Here is a 14518-nt window from a genome sequence, read left to right as displayed (position 1 = left end):
TATAGTCTTTTCCTGTTATCTCAAGTGATTTAGCATGTGCAAACTCGTTACAGGGTATACTTACCAACGAGACAAGGTGTCTGCGGTGTGAGACAGTAACAGCAAGAGATGAAACTTTCCTAGACTTGAGCCTTGATATTGAACAGAACAGTTCGATAACTAGCTGTTTGAAAAACTTCAGCTCCACAGAGACTCTACACGCTGAAGACAAATTTTTCTGTGACCAATGCTGCAGGTAAAAAATGCTCTTCCGTAACCATTGAGCTTGCATCTACTATAACTGTATCAAATTATACAGTAAAACCCAACATGTTATGACTAGATCTTCACTGCTCCCTTAAAGTTTTTTTTTTGGTTTGATACTCGAATATAATCTGTTTCAGTTCAGTGTGCACTCTAAACTCAAGGTTTTTTGGTTTCATAGTTCTTCACTGTTCCTTTAAATTATACAGAAAAACCCAACACGTTATAGTTTCACAACACAAGTCCTTGTAGTTAGTTCTTCAGTGTGCAAGAGCAAGACTCCCTAAAGTTTAATGATTTACATGACTGAAGCAGTTTTATGATTATTTGTGCAGTTTACAAGAAGCGCAGAAGAGGATGAAGATCAAGAAACCGCCACACATCTTAGTTATACATCTGAAACGGTTTAAATACATTGAACAGTTGGGCCGCTACAAGAAGCTATCTTACAGAGTTGTCTTCCCGCTGGAACTGAAACTCAGCAACACAGTGGAAGAATATGTGGACATCGAGTACTCCCTCTTTGCAGTTGTGGTTCATGTCGGAAGTGGACCAAACCATGGTCACTATGTTAGCCTCGTGAAATCTCATAACCATTGGCTCTTCTTTGATGATGAAACTGTTGAAATGATTGAAGAATCTGCTGTTCAGACATTCTTTGGCTCATCACAAGAGTACTCGAGCAACACTGATCATGGCTACATCTTGTTATACGAGAGCCTCGGAACAAGAACCTAATCTCATCAATTTTACTTTTAACTCAGAAAAACAGAAAAGTTTGTATACTAATGGAAACCAAGCCATGTACAGTTTAATGACAAGGAAGGTTTACTATTTGGTTATACATAAGTTTGATTAATGTTCAAATATTATCATTTAAATTAGAGAGTAATGAATGCAGTTACAGAACATGAGAAGAGTGATTACATAAGAATTTACAAGTTTACTGAGTCAATAATACTGTGACAAGTATCAATCACATAAAGCTTGAGAGTGGTTTTTAATTGGTCCATAAAGATGAGGACATAGGCAACATCAGTGTGTCATCGTCTCCCAACAATGCTTCGATATCTATCAGATCATCATCAAAACATGCTGCTCCTTCTGAATTTTCAAGAGCCTTTTCCACCTATAACCATACCATAGATAGATTAAGAATCAAGACTGTTCAGTTTTGTTGATTCTGAGAAGATAAGGTTAACTTTTATAAAATACCTTGCTTTCTTGAATATCGTTGACCACATTCAGCAATCTACGGTATTGATCTCTAGCTTCAGGATATTGAACCATTGATTTCACTCTTGCAAGAGCTTTTTGTAGCCTTTCCTCTGTTTGTTTTCTTCCTTGTTTGAAAAAATCATCATCTTCTTCTTTCTCTGTTTCATCTTGCATCCTATTATCAACAAGTGCGTCTGACTTAAACCCGCGCAAACCAGCTCCTTTCCGTCTCCAACGCAATATCACCTTCTCCAATATCCCCACTGACCAAATTATCTTCCTGTAGTTTTTCCTAACCTGATAACCTCTCACATGAGCCTGCACCATTACCAGTTAAAACCGTTTAAGAATTCGAGAAACCTTTAAACAAATCAAGAACTTTTTGGTTTGGTTTTTCTCAAAACATTACACACCTGTATTCTGATGATTCTTTGTCTAGTAATCAAATAGTCTTTTCTTCCCTTGTAACCGCGGAACTTGTTCTGAATCCGGATAGCAGCGGCTTGCACGGAATCATCACTATGCGCCCGTCCTGATTTGTGTGTTTTAGGAGCAAGCATTGAAAGAGCACGCTCCTCCGACATTCCAAGCTTTCTATCTCCAAGTTCTTTTAATTGCTTCTTCTGGAAAGACTGAGCCCTGAAAACCTGATGAATGCGAGCTGCTGCCTGAGTAGCGTTACGTACAGCTGTCAACGAGTCTGTTAAAGATGAGCTGGATGGGCTAGGAGCAGTCTCAACAGTTTCTGCATTGCTATCATTTAGACTGAGCAAAGAAACATGGGCCCTTAAGGCATATTCCGAGAGATAACCAGCAATTCCTTTGTGACCATTAGTATAGGCTAGATCAGAAGGTGTGCTTCCTGATGGGAAATCTGGATTTGGGTCAGTTAAAGTTCCAGGAGCAGCACCAAGAGCTATGAGTGAACCAATTATCCGCTCCCTGAATATGAAAATACCTTTTGGTTTCAAACACAAAATCAAAGAAAAAGAAGATGAACACTTTTAAGAAGTTACTCACCTGCCAAAGAAAGCTGCCCAATGAAGTGCGGTCCAACCATTTACATCGCGAAAATCAACGCTTACACCAGCAAGTATTGTTGGTTCTAAGGCCCAGTTGTAACCAAGAGAAGCTGCAAAGTGTAATACACCTTGGCCACCTTCATCCAAAACACTTGGACCTTTTCCACCTTCTGCTATCTTTTGTAAAAGCCATGAGTGTAAGCTTTCTTTCAGAAATTCCTGCAAAAGATTCTTTTTCATATTTTCTTGGGAGATTTCATTCATAAGCATCTGATCCAACTGGTCATCGTTCTCGAAAAGCAGTAAACTAATCTTCTCGCTCACTTGAGACAAATCACTGTCATTCCCAGAAACAGCGCTTGAGCTTTCAGATTTCGAGCACAACAGTTTAACAAATCTTGCTTCAAGAATGTCAATAGTGGACTCATCATCTGTTTCTCTGTCAAATATTTGAGTCTCCGCAACCTTATACTCGAATTCACGCACTTCACTGCATGCCAATCTGTTGGAACATGTTACATAAAACGGAACTCTTCCAGCCTCATGCATAGGAGCAACACATTGGAGAACACCATTAGCTATAACATCTGCTGGAACTTCTGTTTGCCCAAACATGCAAGACCACTCGCCAATTTCAGCCTCCTCCCGAGTCTTTAAGAATTTTCCAGTGACAAAAACCTAAAAAAGTTGAAAAAGAATATAAGCACAAACCTATCTTATGACTCCCGAGAAGATAAATTGATCAACACTGCTTACCACCACTTGACAGCCCACATACGCCCAGCTTGGAGAGAAANTAAACTTTCTTTCAGAAATTCCTGCAAAAGATTCTTTTTCATATTTTCTTGGGAGATTTCATTCATGAGCATCTGATCCAACTGGTCATCGTTCTCGAAAAGCAGTAAACTAATCTTCTCGCTCACTTGGGACAGATCACTGTCATTCCCAGAAACAGTGCNCATAACTGAAGAATGTGTTATGGGGACTGTGCGAAACTCTTTCTGATAATTATCCCTGGCTGAAATTAAATTAAATAAAAAACTATATGTCATTTGGAGGTACCATAGTTACTGGAACTTATGCTTCTAAAGAAAAGACAAAAGAGCATAAACCAGGTCACCAAGAACTTACGCGTCAAAGATACTTGATAGTAAGGATCAAAACCAGTAAGGTTTCCTCTAGTTGCAGGCTGCTGAAGTTCTTGATGAGAGTAAACTATGGAGCTTCCATGCTGATTGTATGCTAGAGAATGAATGTTGTAATATGCATAAGATAAGAGACTAAAAAGGCATGTAATCCTCAATATGTAGAATGTGACATCATGTGTAAAAGAAGAAGCACCTGATTCAGCATCTTCAAGTTCTGGAGTGTGAAAACCATTGACACTTGCTGAGTCAGTAGTTTGTGAATGATTGCTATGATCATTTTGATTGAAGCTGCAAGAAGCATAACCATCGTGTTCACTGGATAAGGCTTCCCCAGTTTCTTGAGGAGACCGAGTAGCATCTTCAGTCTTTTGCATCCGGCTAAAAGAAGTAGAAACTCTACTACCCTGATTCATGTACAAGTTTCACTCTCAAGTACTCTACTTCCGTGAAAAACATAATAACGAGGCAGAGTAAATAGCAAATAACAGGATGGGGTCAAACCTTAACTTCGAGATAGTGGACAAAAACAATGTGGGAAAGCTCTCTGTATTATTCACCAACAAAAAAGCAAAAATGAGAGAGAGAGAGAGGGAATCTATCACAGTAGTTTAAGAACACAAGCAAATGGCATAAAAGTTATAATGCTATAATAAGCTTACTCTTGAAGCAACCAATAACTGCGTCTTTGAAAGTTTTCATTGTCTTGTCCGTGCGCATAGTAACAATGTAGAACATCAACGCTTCCCGCCTGCACGGATATTCATGAGCTAGAGACATCACTAATAAGCACCAACCAACATCTTGATGATATTTATATCATTTCGGATCAAAGAATCACAAAGTGCTTCTCTTTTGACCATACTTCTCAAAGAACTAGTTAGTAAAAAAGGNAAAAACCTAAAAATGTTGAAAAAGAATATAAGCACAAACCTATCTTATGACTCCCGAGAAGATAAATTGATCAACAGTGCTTACCACCACTTCACAACCCACATACGCCCAGCTTGGAGAGAAGTCACTGATGCTAAAGAGCTGTTCCTTAGAGAGGGAAGGACTCATAACATATCCATCCAGTTCCCTCCTAGAGTTGTGACCATTGGACCCATCCTCACTCTCAACTTCTTCCCAGTAGGTTCTCGAACTTGATTGAGTATAGGACTCGTTTGCATCAGCTATAACACCAACATCTCCTAGCTCTTTGCTCATCCAGCGATTGAAACTGTCCATCTTTTTCAAACCTTCTTCGCCCAATGCACCGTCTAACAGATGCTGTTTCATCGTGGATAGATATGGAGCTTTTTCATTTGAAGCTAGATTGCTTATAGCATTAGGCTCTATATCTGCAGTCAAATACAAGAATGTTGAAAGTTAACTTTTAAAGACAAATAAATCCCAACCTTTATCGAAATAACAAGCTGAGTGCAGTGCAAACCTTGTCCCTGGAACCACACAGTATGATCAGATGTAACTCCTAAATTTAACTCCTGATTCTGTAGACGTTTGAAGAGAAAATAAAATTCAGACACTCAAATGAATACATAGCTTATCAAAAGAGCATAGAAAACACACAGCAAAACAGACTGAGCAAGAGGAATGCAGAAATTGAGCAATAAAATCAGAAATGTGTATACCCCGCTTTTGATCATGGACTCTTGTAGACTGGCAAAATCTTGCATGGTAAAAGAAGAGCTTTGGAGTATTTGGTCCAGCACTTCATGCTCACTGTTAGGCTGCAAAGGCAAGCCTTCAGCTCCAGAACCACAATTTCCCAAAATCTCTTCCCAGGTTTGGGAATCAATGGATTTTTTGTTCCTTAACCCATTTGTCACTCCAGGACTGTTTATAGTTTTGCTTTTGTCTACCATAACTGAAGAATGTGTTATGGGGACTGTGCGAAACTCTTTCTGATAATTATCCCTGGCTGAAATTAAATTAAATAAAAAACTATATGTCATTTGGAGGTACCATAGTTACTGGAACTTATGCTTCTAAAGAAAAGACAAAAGAGCATAAACCAGGTCACCAAGAACTTACGCGTCAAAGATACTTGATAGTAAGGATCAAAACCAGTAAGGTTTCCTCTAGTTGCAGGCTGCTGAAGTTCTTGATGAGAGTAAACTATGGAGCTTCCATGCTGATTGTATGCTAGAGAATGAATGTTGTAATATGCATAAGATAAGAGACTAAAAAGGCATGTAATCCTCAATATGTAGAATGTGACATCATGTGTAAAAGAAGAAGCACCTGATTCAGCATCTTCAAGTTCTGGAGTGTGAAAACCATTGACACTTGCTGAGTCAGTAGTTTGTGAATGATTGCTATGATCATTTTGATTGAAGCTGCAAGAAGCATAACCATCGTGTTCACTGGATAAGGCTTCCCCAGTTTCTTGAGGAGACCGAGTAGCATCTTCAGTCTTTTGCATCCGGCTAAAAGAAGTAGAAACTCTACTACCCTGATTCATGTACAAGTTTCACTCTCAAGTACTCTACTTCCGTGAAAAACATAATAACGAGGCAGAGTAAATAGCAAATAACAGGATGGGGTCAAACCTTAACTTCGAGATAGTGGACAAAAACAATGTGGGAAAGCTCTCTGTATTATTCACCAACAAAAAAGCAAAAATGAGAGAGAGAGAGAGGGAATCTATCACAGTAGTTTAAGAACACAAGCAAATGGCATAAAAGTTATAATGCTATAATAAGCTTACTCTTGAAGCAACCAATAACTGCGTCTTTGAAAGTTTTCATTGTCTTGTCCGTGCGCATAGTAACAATGTAGAACATCAACGCTTCCCGCCTGCACGGATATTCATGAGCTAGAGACATCACTAATAAGCACCAACCAACATCTTGATGATATTTATATCATTTCGGATCAAAGAATCACAAAGTGCTTCTCTTTTGACCATACTTCTCAAAGAACTAGTTAGTAAAAAAGGAATATGTCTTATTTACTACCTTCAACCTCTCGTGAGCTTCTTTCACTGTCTTTCCATCTTTTTTCTTCCTCCAATTGTGCCCGTCTTTCCTGAAGTATCTGAGCACCTTTCGATCAAACATAAAAACAGACCCACCTGAAAACGAGACAGAGATTTAGCATGAACATCAGTCTTCAAACTCCTGAGTTTCATTCTACACTCATAAAGGAACAAACTTTGGTAAAAAACCTTACTTGATGGTGTAGTAGGTGGCTCGGTAGAAATTTGAAACCGTTGGTAATTCTGTAAAATTTCACATATTTCAGGCGGACGAAGCCATCGATGACGTGCTTCTGAGAGTATTTGGCCAACATCTGTGGACAAAAAGTATTGAAATCAAAACAACTAGTACAACTAAGAAGATACCATTCAAGAAGAAAGCTTTTAAGACATCAAATTAATCAAGAAAGCTTTAAGAGACTCTATACTACTTTTGGTAAGTAGCTGCAGATCTAGTAGCCAACAAAAAAAAGTCAACCCCCTATTAAGAAGCAGCTAATTAAAGTATAAACCAAACACACAGCACACTGATATTTTCAGCTTATACAAAGTCATAAATTATGCATAGAGATAATTAAAAGAGTAAACAAGTAAAAGTAAACCCACTTAAATGATGATCAAGACCTAAAACAAGATTAGTTTTTCAACTTGGATAAGTATTATAACCAGACTAGTAAGTGATGAACTCAATTANATACCCCGCTTTTGATCATGGACTCTTGTAGACTGGCAAAATCTTGCATGGTAAAAGAAGAGCTTTGGAGTATTTGGTCCAGCACTTCATGCTCACTGTTAGGCTGCAAAGGCAAGCCTTCAGCTCCAGAACCACAATTTCCCAAAATCTCTTCCCAGGTTTGGGAATCAATGGATTTTTTGTTCCTTAACCCATTTGTCACTCCAGGACTGTTTATAGTTTTGCTTTTGTCTACCATAACTGAAGAATGTGTTATGGGGACTGTGCGAAACTCTTTCTGATAATTATCCCTGGCTGAAATTAAATTAAATAAAAAACTATATGTCATTTGGAGGTACCATAGTTACTGGAACTTATGCTTCTAAAGAAAAGACAAAAGAGCATAAACCAGGTCACCAAGAACTTACGCGTCAAAGATACTTGATAGTAAGGATCAAAACCAGTAAGGTTTCCTCTAGTTGCAGGCTGCTGAAGTTCTTGATGAGAGTAAACTATGGAGCTTCCATGCTGATTGTATGCTAGAGAATGAATGTTGTAATATGCATAAGATAAGAGACTAAAAAGGCATGTAATCCTCAATATGTAGAATGTGACATCATGTGTAAAAGAAGAAGCACCTGATTCAGCATCTTCAAGTTCTGGAGTGTGAAAACCATTGACACTTGCTGAGTCAGTAGTTTGTGAATGATTGCTATGATCATTTTGATTGAAGCTGCAAGAAGCATAACCATCGTGTTCACTGGATAAGGCTTCCCCAGTTTCTTGAGGAGACCGAGTAGCATCTTCAGTCTTTTGCATCCGGCTAAAAGAAGTAGAAACTCTACTACCCTGATTCATGTACAAGTTTCACTCTCAAGTACTCTACTTCCGTGAAAAACATAATAACGAGGCAGAGTAAATAGCAAATAACAGGATGGGGTCAAACCTTAACTTCGAGATAGTGGACAAAAACAATGTGGGAAAGCTCTCTGTATTATTCACCAACAAAAAAGCAAAAATGAGAGAGAGAGAGAGGGAATCTATCACAGTAGTTTAAGAACACAAGCAAATGGCATAAAAGTTATAATGCTATAATAAGCTTACTCTTGAAGCAACCAATAACTGCGTCTTTGAAAGTTTTCATTGTCTTGTCCGTGCGCATAGTAACAATGTAGAACATCAACGCTTCCCGCCTGCACGGATATTCATGAGCTAGAGACATCACTAATAAGCACCAACCAACATCTTGATGATATTTATATCATTTCGGATCAAAGAATCACAAAGTGCTTCTCTTTTGACCATACTTCTCAAAGAACTAGTTAGTAAAAAAGGAATATGTCTTATTTACTACCTTCAACCTCTCGTGAGCTTCTTTCACTGTCTTTCCATCTTTTTTCTTCCTCCAATTGTGCCCGTCTTTCCTGAAGTATCTGAGCACCTTTCGATCAAACATAAAAACAGACCCACCTGAAAACGAGACAGAGATTTAGCATGAACATCAGTCTTCAAACTCCTGAGTTTCATTCTACACTCATAAAGGAACAAACTTTGGTAAAAAACCTTACTTGATGGTGTAGTAGGTGGCTCGGTAGAAATTTGAAACCGTTGGTAATTCTGTAAAATTTCACATATTTCAGGCGGACGAAGCCATCGATGACGTGCTTCTGAGAGTATTTGGCCAACATCTGTGGACAAAAAGTATTGAAATCAAAACAACTAGTACAACTAAGAAGATACCATTCAAGAAGAAAGCTTTTAAGACATCAAATTAATCAAGAAAGCTTTAAGAGACTCTATACTACTTTTGGTAAGTAGCTGCAGATCTAGTAGCCAACAAAAAAAAGTCAACCCCCTATTAAGAAGCAGCTAATTAAAGTATAAACCAAACACACAGCACACTGATATTTTCAGCTTATACAAAGTCATAAATTATGCATAGAGATAATTAAAAGAGTAAACAAGTAAAAGTAAACCCACTTAAATGATGATCAAGACCTAAAACAAGATTAGTTTTTCAACTTGGATAAGTATTATAACCAGACTAGTAAGTGATGAACTCAATTAACCAAATCAGAATATTCAGACAAAATATGCTTCCACAAGAACAAATCATCATCACTCAAGAGTCAAGACTAATAATGGATAAAAGAAAAAAAAAAGAAGCTATTTTGAATAGATTCCACACATAAAGATTGAAACTTTGACGACTATCAGTGATAGGTACCAACATCGACACCAAATAGATCGAAAAAAAAAAAAAAGATTTAATCGGATAAAGATATGACCCAGCAAAAACCCCAAATAGATAAAAAAGAAGAAAACATTCACTTCACCTAATTCACTAACAGGGCTAAATCGTCTTGCTTCCGCCATAGATTCGTTTCTTCGATCTCAGAGCCTCAAAGCAGACATATGGAAATAAATATATATAATATAAAAGTGAAAACTTTTTAGAGTAAAGGTGAAAGCTTTCTTCTTTTCTTCTTCTTCTTCTTCTTCTTCTTCTTCTTCTTGGTCTTGTTGGTGGAAACAGAAGCAGAGGTACGAATCAAAGACCAAAAATCAAGAAATCAAAAGGGTAAAAAGTGAAGAAGGAAGCATCTGAGTAGTGAGAAGAGGGGAGACGATAGGAATTGAATCCGTACGATGAGAGAAATTGGCCGTCGTAGTTGAATTTATTTCTTTCTAGTCAAAATTCTTCTGACGCAAGTTCCTCGACTCTCCCTTTTCATTTTTTTAATAATAATAATCTTATTTTATTTAATCAATCATTTTTTTTAATAATCAGATTTTTATTTTTTTTGGTATTGTCAATATTGGGTTATTTTATCACGTGTTGACAATATATTCCTCTGCTTTATAATTATTTTTTATCTGATTCTAGGACATATTTGGTTGAATTTGAAAACCGAATCTATAATTTGAACTGAGCTATTGTATATTCTTGGGAAAAAAAACATAAGCATCTTTTCATGAAATTTAGAAAAGTTTCGAATACTTGTGAAATTTCTGAGTGAGGATATATGAAATTATCTAAATTGTGTATATACAAAGTCTGGATTTTGATTATGGAAAAGTAAGTATTCTTGCAGATTAATGTAAACATAGTACAAGGGAGTCATATAACGTTGGAACCTTGTGGTATAGGTAAAACATCTTCAAATAACATAACATCGATCATTTATATCATATGATCATGTCAATAATTGAAAGTATCATCAAATGATTACGTTTCATATCATATATAATTAACAAAAAGAAAAAACTTTCGTCGTTCGTACGTATATGTCTAGTCACTAGAGAGAAAGTTTCTACAACAACATGTGGTAATCCGAAAAGTACAAAAGATATTTATTTGAGGAATTCTCTGATAGTTCCAATTAGTACAACAGACCACGGTACTTGCTTTAGAAAAAAAGGTTGGGGGTATTTTGTGAAGATGTGATCGTAAAAGGGGTCAAAAAAAGTAAATGAGATAGTGTCTCGTAGTAAAATAAAACTTTATGTTTGTAGAGAAAAAAACCATGAAGAGCTTATGTGAGAAACGAATTTTTAGAGCATGAGCATGAAAAGTACGAATGTTTTTTCTCATAGTTAGAATCATAGAAATGTTGTTTAATAATTTGCTTATTTTAGCTAGCAATTGGCCGACAAATTAATCTTGATATCAATGGGGGTTGAAGGCAATAGCTCGAAGGGTATGTACTAGCTAGTTGTAGGGACTTTCGAAGTCATTATTTGTTCATGGTCTACAAAGTTTTTTTCATGTTTTGTCTTCTTAGAGGCTGTGATTATGCAACATTTTGATATTTTCTTTTCATTTCCACATGCGAACAAAGATATATTGAATTCAAAATTCTCAAGCGAATGAACTTCGATATTTTCATCAAGATATGAAGTCCAATTAATCCTTTCAAGGGTACGGTCTAATCCTGATCAATAATAGGATAGCGGGTTGGAAGCGTTTTGGATCGTCTAATAATCATTCTTTAATTAGAGCCGCTTGGACCCATTAACATGGTTGCGTTACCAAGTAGAAAGTGATACTCATTGATTTGGACCACTGTAGAGTCAAACCCAAATACACGTAACACTAAGAGATTCACTAAAATTTTAGCATCCTACGTGGTAGCCCAAACCTAAGATAAGGAATGTCCAAAAATTATAATATTGGAAGGTCGAAGACCATGCACATGTCGGGTGAAGGGGGGAGAAGGAGAAGGAGATCATTCAAGCTAAGTTCCGGCCGGCATGAGTTTTTACTTCATCTAACTAAACTCGTTTACTAAATATTAAATACATAGATCTATCCAATTGTGGCGCAGTTAGTCCTAGCAGGTGAGTTGCTTACTAGCCATGCGTTTGACCAATACGTTACTCGAGCCGCATTCGAAGAGCGTGCAAAGATTTATTCATTAACTCTATCAAGTCGTGATGATAAGTTTTTACTCGCTCCATATGGTGTGGCCGTGTGGGTAAGTCGGGTCAGCCAGCGTCTTAAACCAGCCGGCGTCCCAGTCCAGTCAAGAGTTTGAACCAATTATTTTCAAAAAATAAGATAAACATACAATTAACAAAGAGATAACTCTTTTTTTGGTATCAATGTTAAACAAAGAGTAAAGCTGATTCCATTAGCCTGAACAATATAATGTTACATGCAGTGTTAATTTTTATTTTCCAACATGTCATCATTACGATTATATAAAAAATCCAGAGTATTCCAAACTAGAGGTGTTATATTCCATGCATATGAAAAAAAAAATTCAGAAAAAGTCTACGAATAATCAAAAGATTTTACTTAATCATTTGAAAATACTTATCTAAAAAGAATAGAATATGTGCCTAATTAGATTTTTTACCATAGAAAATTTTGGTACATATGCAAGAAGTTTTGACCATATCTTTTCTTCAAATATAAATAATACATGATGAGGTTTGACTTTTAAAAATGGAAATATTGACTATTAAAATATATAAGAAAACTACTGTCATGACTCCTAATTTTGTTAAATCCCATCAACATTGTTAAAAGATAGATTAGTATTAGTATTATTTTTAATATTATTAAAAGATCTAAACATAGATTAGTATTATTTTTAATATTATTAAAAGATAGAGACACTCATTTGAGGATGTACAATGGTCATGCTCTTATGAATCTGCTTTTTCTAGTTTTCTTTTCTCCAATTCTCCAACATCTTCTCCAATTTTCTTTTCTCTTTGTCAGCCTCCTGCTGTTTTTCTCGACATTCTTCCGAACAGAAGGGAGTGTCACTGTTTTGATGACGAGAAAAGAATACAATACAATTTAGATACATTACGATAAAACAAGAGTATCAAATGCTTTAAAAAATTAATACAAACGTACTTGTACATGTAAATGTCATCACGCTTTTGATCAATCTTTTTCTTGCAGAAGCCACATTCATTTGTGAAGTAGCTTATCTGACATAGATCTGCCGGATTACCCATAAGAATACTTTTTTAAGTTTTCCACTGAAGTTAGATATGAAAGAGATGTATTTAATATGAGTTTGTATATGTATATATAATAGAACAAATCTATGAAATTTATCATTTTCAAGCTTATCCAATGAAGTTATGCTAAGTTATTAAAATTAGCAAATTTCTCCTGCTAAGGTAAATTATTTAAGAAAATAAATATTTATTTTAAAAATAATATAATAGTAAGTTATTATACTTTGTTGACCACAAAACAAAACAGGAAGTTATTCTTATATGTACTAAAAACTTTTATGAATAAGAAAGTACAAATATCTATCCAATTAAGAATACCATATCCTTTTATAATTTTATTTAATTAAAATAAATTATTTCTTCACCATATTTCTAATATTAGTAGTTAAAATTAGAGCTCAATTTAAATTTCTTTCAAAGCACAAATTAATTTTAATTAATAAATAATAATTTAAAATACTACATAAACTATAAGTAGTTATAGTTACAATTATATATTGTTTATACAGAGATAAGCATAAACTCTCACCAAAAAACAAAAGATAAGCATAAATTTATAATTCTAAAGGTGTTGACACATGTTTTACACTTGTAAGACTGAGAAAAAGAGTCTAATGCGATTTCCTTCTTTTTTATTTGGGAAATTTCAAAAATACATTTTTCCAAAAAAAACTTTTCAAAAATGTTCCTCTGTTAAATTTTATTTAAAATACCATTAAAAATGTGATATTTATTTTAACATGTGTGTAAACTTATAAAAATATACACAAATTACCTTTATATGTGTGTCAAATTATATATATATATATATTATAAATATATTAAAAACTTTTAAAAACCTAAAAAATATTTGGATCGAATCTCCAAAGACCTATCTTATAAACTTTATAAAGCTTTATAAATTTTTTAAATTTAAGAAATTGTACTTTTGGAAATGGATAGATGAATAGAGCACTTTTTTTTGTTTAAATGTATACAATGGGATATTTCTCAAAAATTATTATCTTTTTTTTTTCCAAAATTCAGTTCCTCTTCTAATTTCAAATTGATCACTGCTGAAGATGACTAAAACTACTTTACTTATATTTCGAGGTGTCAATCAGAACACAACAAAACTCGTGGACCAAGTACAGTATGAGTTGAAATCTTTGACCCGTTAAGAAGTGAGACAATGATCAAATGTTTAACCACTCAATTAAACTCAAGACACATGAGTGTTACAAGCAAATTATTCTAAATTTGGTAATCATTGTATTTTTATTGTACTTCTTAAGTTGGTTTATACAACTTCTACTTGTTTGTTCCACCTTCAGATGAATCAAATCAAATCAAATTGTCATCTCTTATGCTCTAACTTCAGTTGTTTCGTTATTGTTACTGGTCTGACATATATAATGTAATCTTACAGTTACATGGTCGATAAAAGTTAAGACTTAAGAAAATGTTGTTATCCATGATGCATGTCGCAATGAGACATAAGACTAATTAATCTTGGAAATATATATATTTCCAGTTGTTTTAATATCAGAGGTTACCAGAATACTGCAAGAAAACAAATGAGAAAATTCCGCAATCTAATGGCTTCGTGGCTGCGATGAAACCTTCATAACTTACTACCAAATTTTTTTGTATCCTTGTTCTTTTTGCCAAGGATCCAAAATGCAGAATGTCTTAGATTCTATACAAAAAAACCTGATTATTCATCTCAATGATATTTATAGTTTAGCAGAAAAAAAAAAAAAAAAAAAAAAAA

General features: G+C 35.1%; 3 protein-coding genes across 4 annotated transcripts in view; 1 reads left to right on the top strand and 2 right to left on the bottom strand.

The window, feature by feature from the left end:
- The window catches only part of LOC104715902 (ubiquitin carboxyl-terminal hydrolase 4-like), a 1759-nt gene extending 682 nt beyond the window's left edge, over window positions 1-1077 (top strand). Inside the window, exons 2-3 of the mRNA XM_010433269.1 lie at window positions 54-235; window positions 579-1077. Coding sequence (XP_010431571.1) covers window positions 54-235; window positions 579-981 — 585 coding nt within the window. The 3' untranslated portion in view covers window positions 982-1077. The remainder of the gene's footprint in view (window positions 1-53; window positions 236-578) is intronic.
- Window positions 1103-10006, bottom strand: LOC104713674 (calmodulin-binding transcription activator 3-like). 2 transcript variants are annotated; one of them, XM_010430849.2, is made up of 14 exons: window positions 9621-10006; window positions 8853-8972; window positions 8639-8754; window positions 8389-8477; window positions 8231-8273; window positions 7923-8133; window positions 7713-7823; window positions 7310-7599; window positions 5064-5121; window positions 4607-4971; window positions 2482-3161; window positions 1875-2403; window positions 1459-1779; window positions 1103-1372 (listed from the first exon to the last, which is right to left on the bottom strand). In XM_010430849.2, exons 1-14 carry the CDS (start codon window positions 9658-9660, stop codon window positions 1244-1246), a joined length of 3102 nt encoding a protein of 1033 aa, XP_010429151.1. In that variant the 5' UTR covers window positions 9661-10006; the 3' UTR covers window positions 1103-1243. The 2 variants fall into 2 exon arrangements, with proteins under 2 accessions (XP_010429151.1, XP_010429150.1); XM_010430848.2 differs by lacking the exons at window positions 7310-7599; window positions 7713-7823; window positions 7923-8133; ... (3 more) ...; window positions 8853-8972; window positions 9621-10006 and adding exons at window positions 5263-5552; window positions 5666-5776; window positions 5876-6086; ... (2 more) ...; window positions 6592-6707; window positions 6806-7237.
- On the bottom strand, window positions 3435-4423 carry LOC104713673. Its single transcript, XM_010430847.2, has 5 exons — window positions 4291-4423; window positions 4133-4175; window positions 3825-4035; window positions 3615-3725; window positions 3435-3501 (listed from the first exon to the last, which is right to left on the bottom strand). Exons 1-4 carry the CDS (start codon window positions 4406-4408, stop codon window positions 3699-3701), a joined length of 399 nt encoding a protein of 132 aa, XP_010429149.1. The 5' UTR covers window positions 4409-4423; the 3' UTR covers window positions 3435-3501; window positions 3615-3698.

Source organism: Camelina sativa, chromosome 9 (genome assembly GCF_000633955.1).
Source record: "Camelina sativa cultivar DH55 chromosome 9, Cs, whole genome shotgun sequence".
NCBI lineage: Eukaryota > Viridiplantae > Streptophyta > Magnoliopsida > Brassicales > Brassicaceae > Camelina > Camelina sativa.
This window is presented reverse-complemented; position numbering and strand designations above follow the sequence as displayed.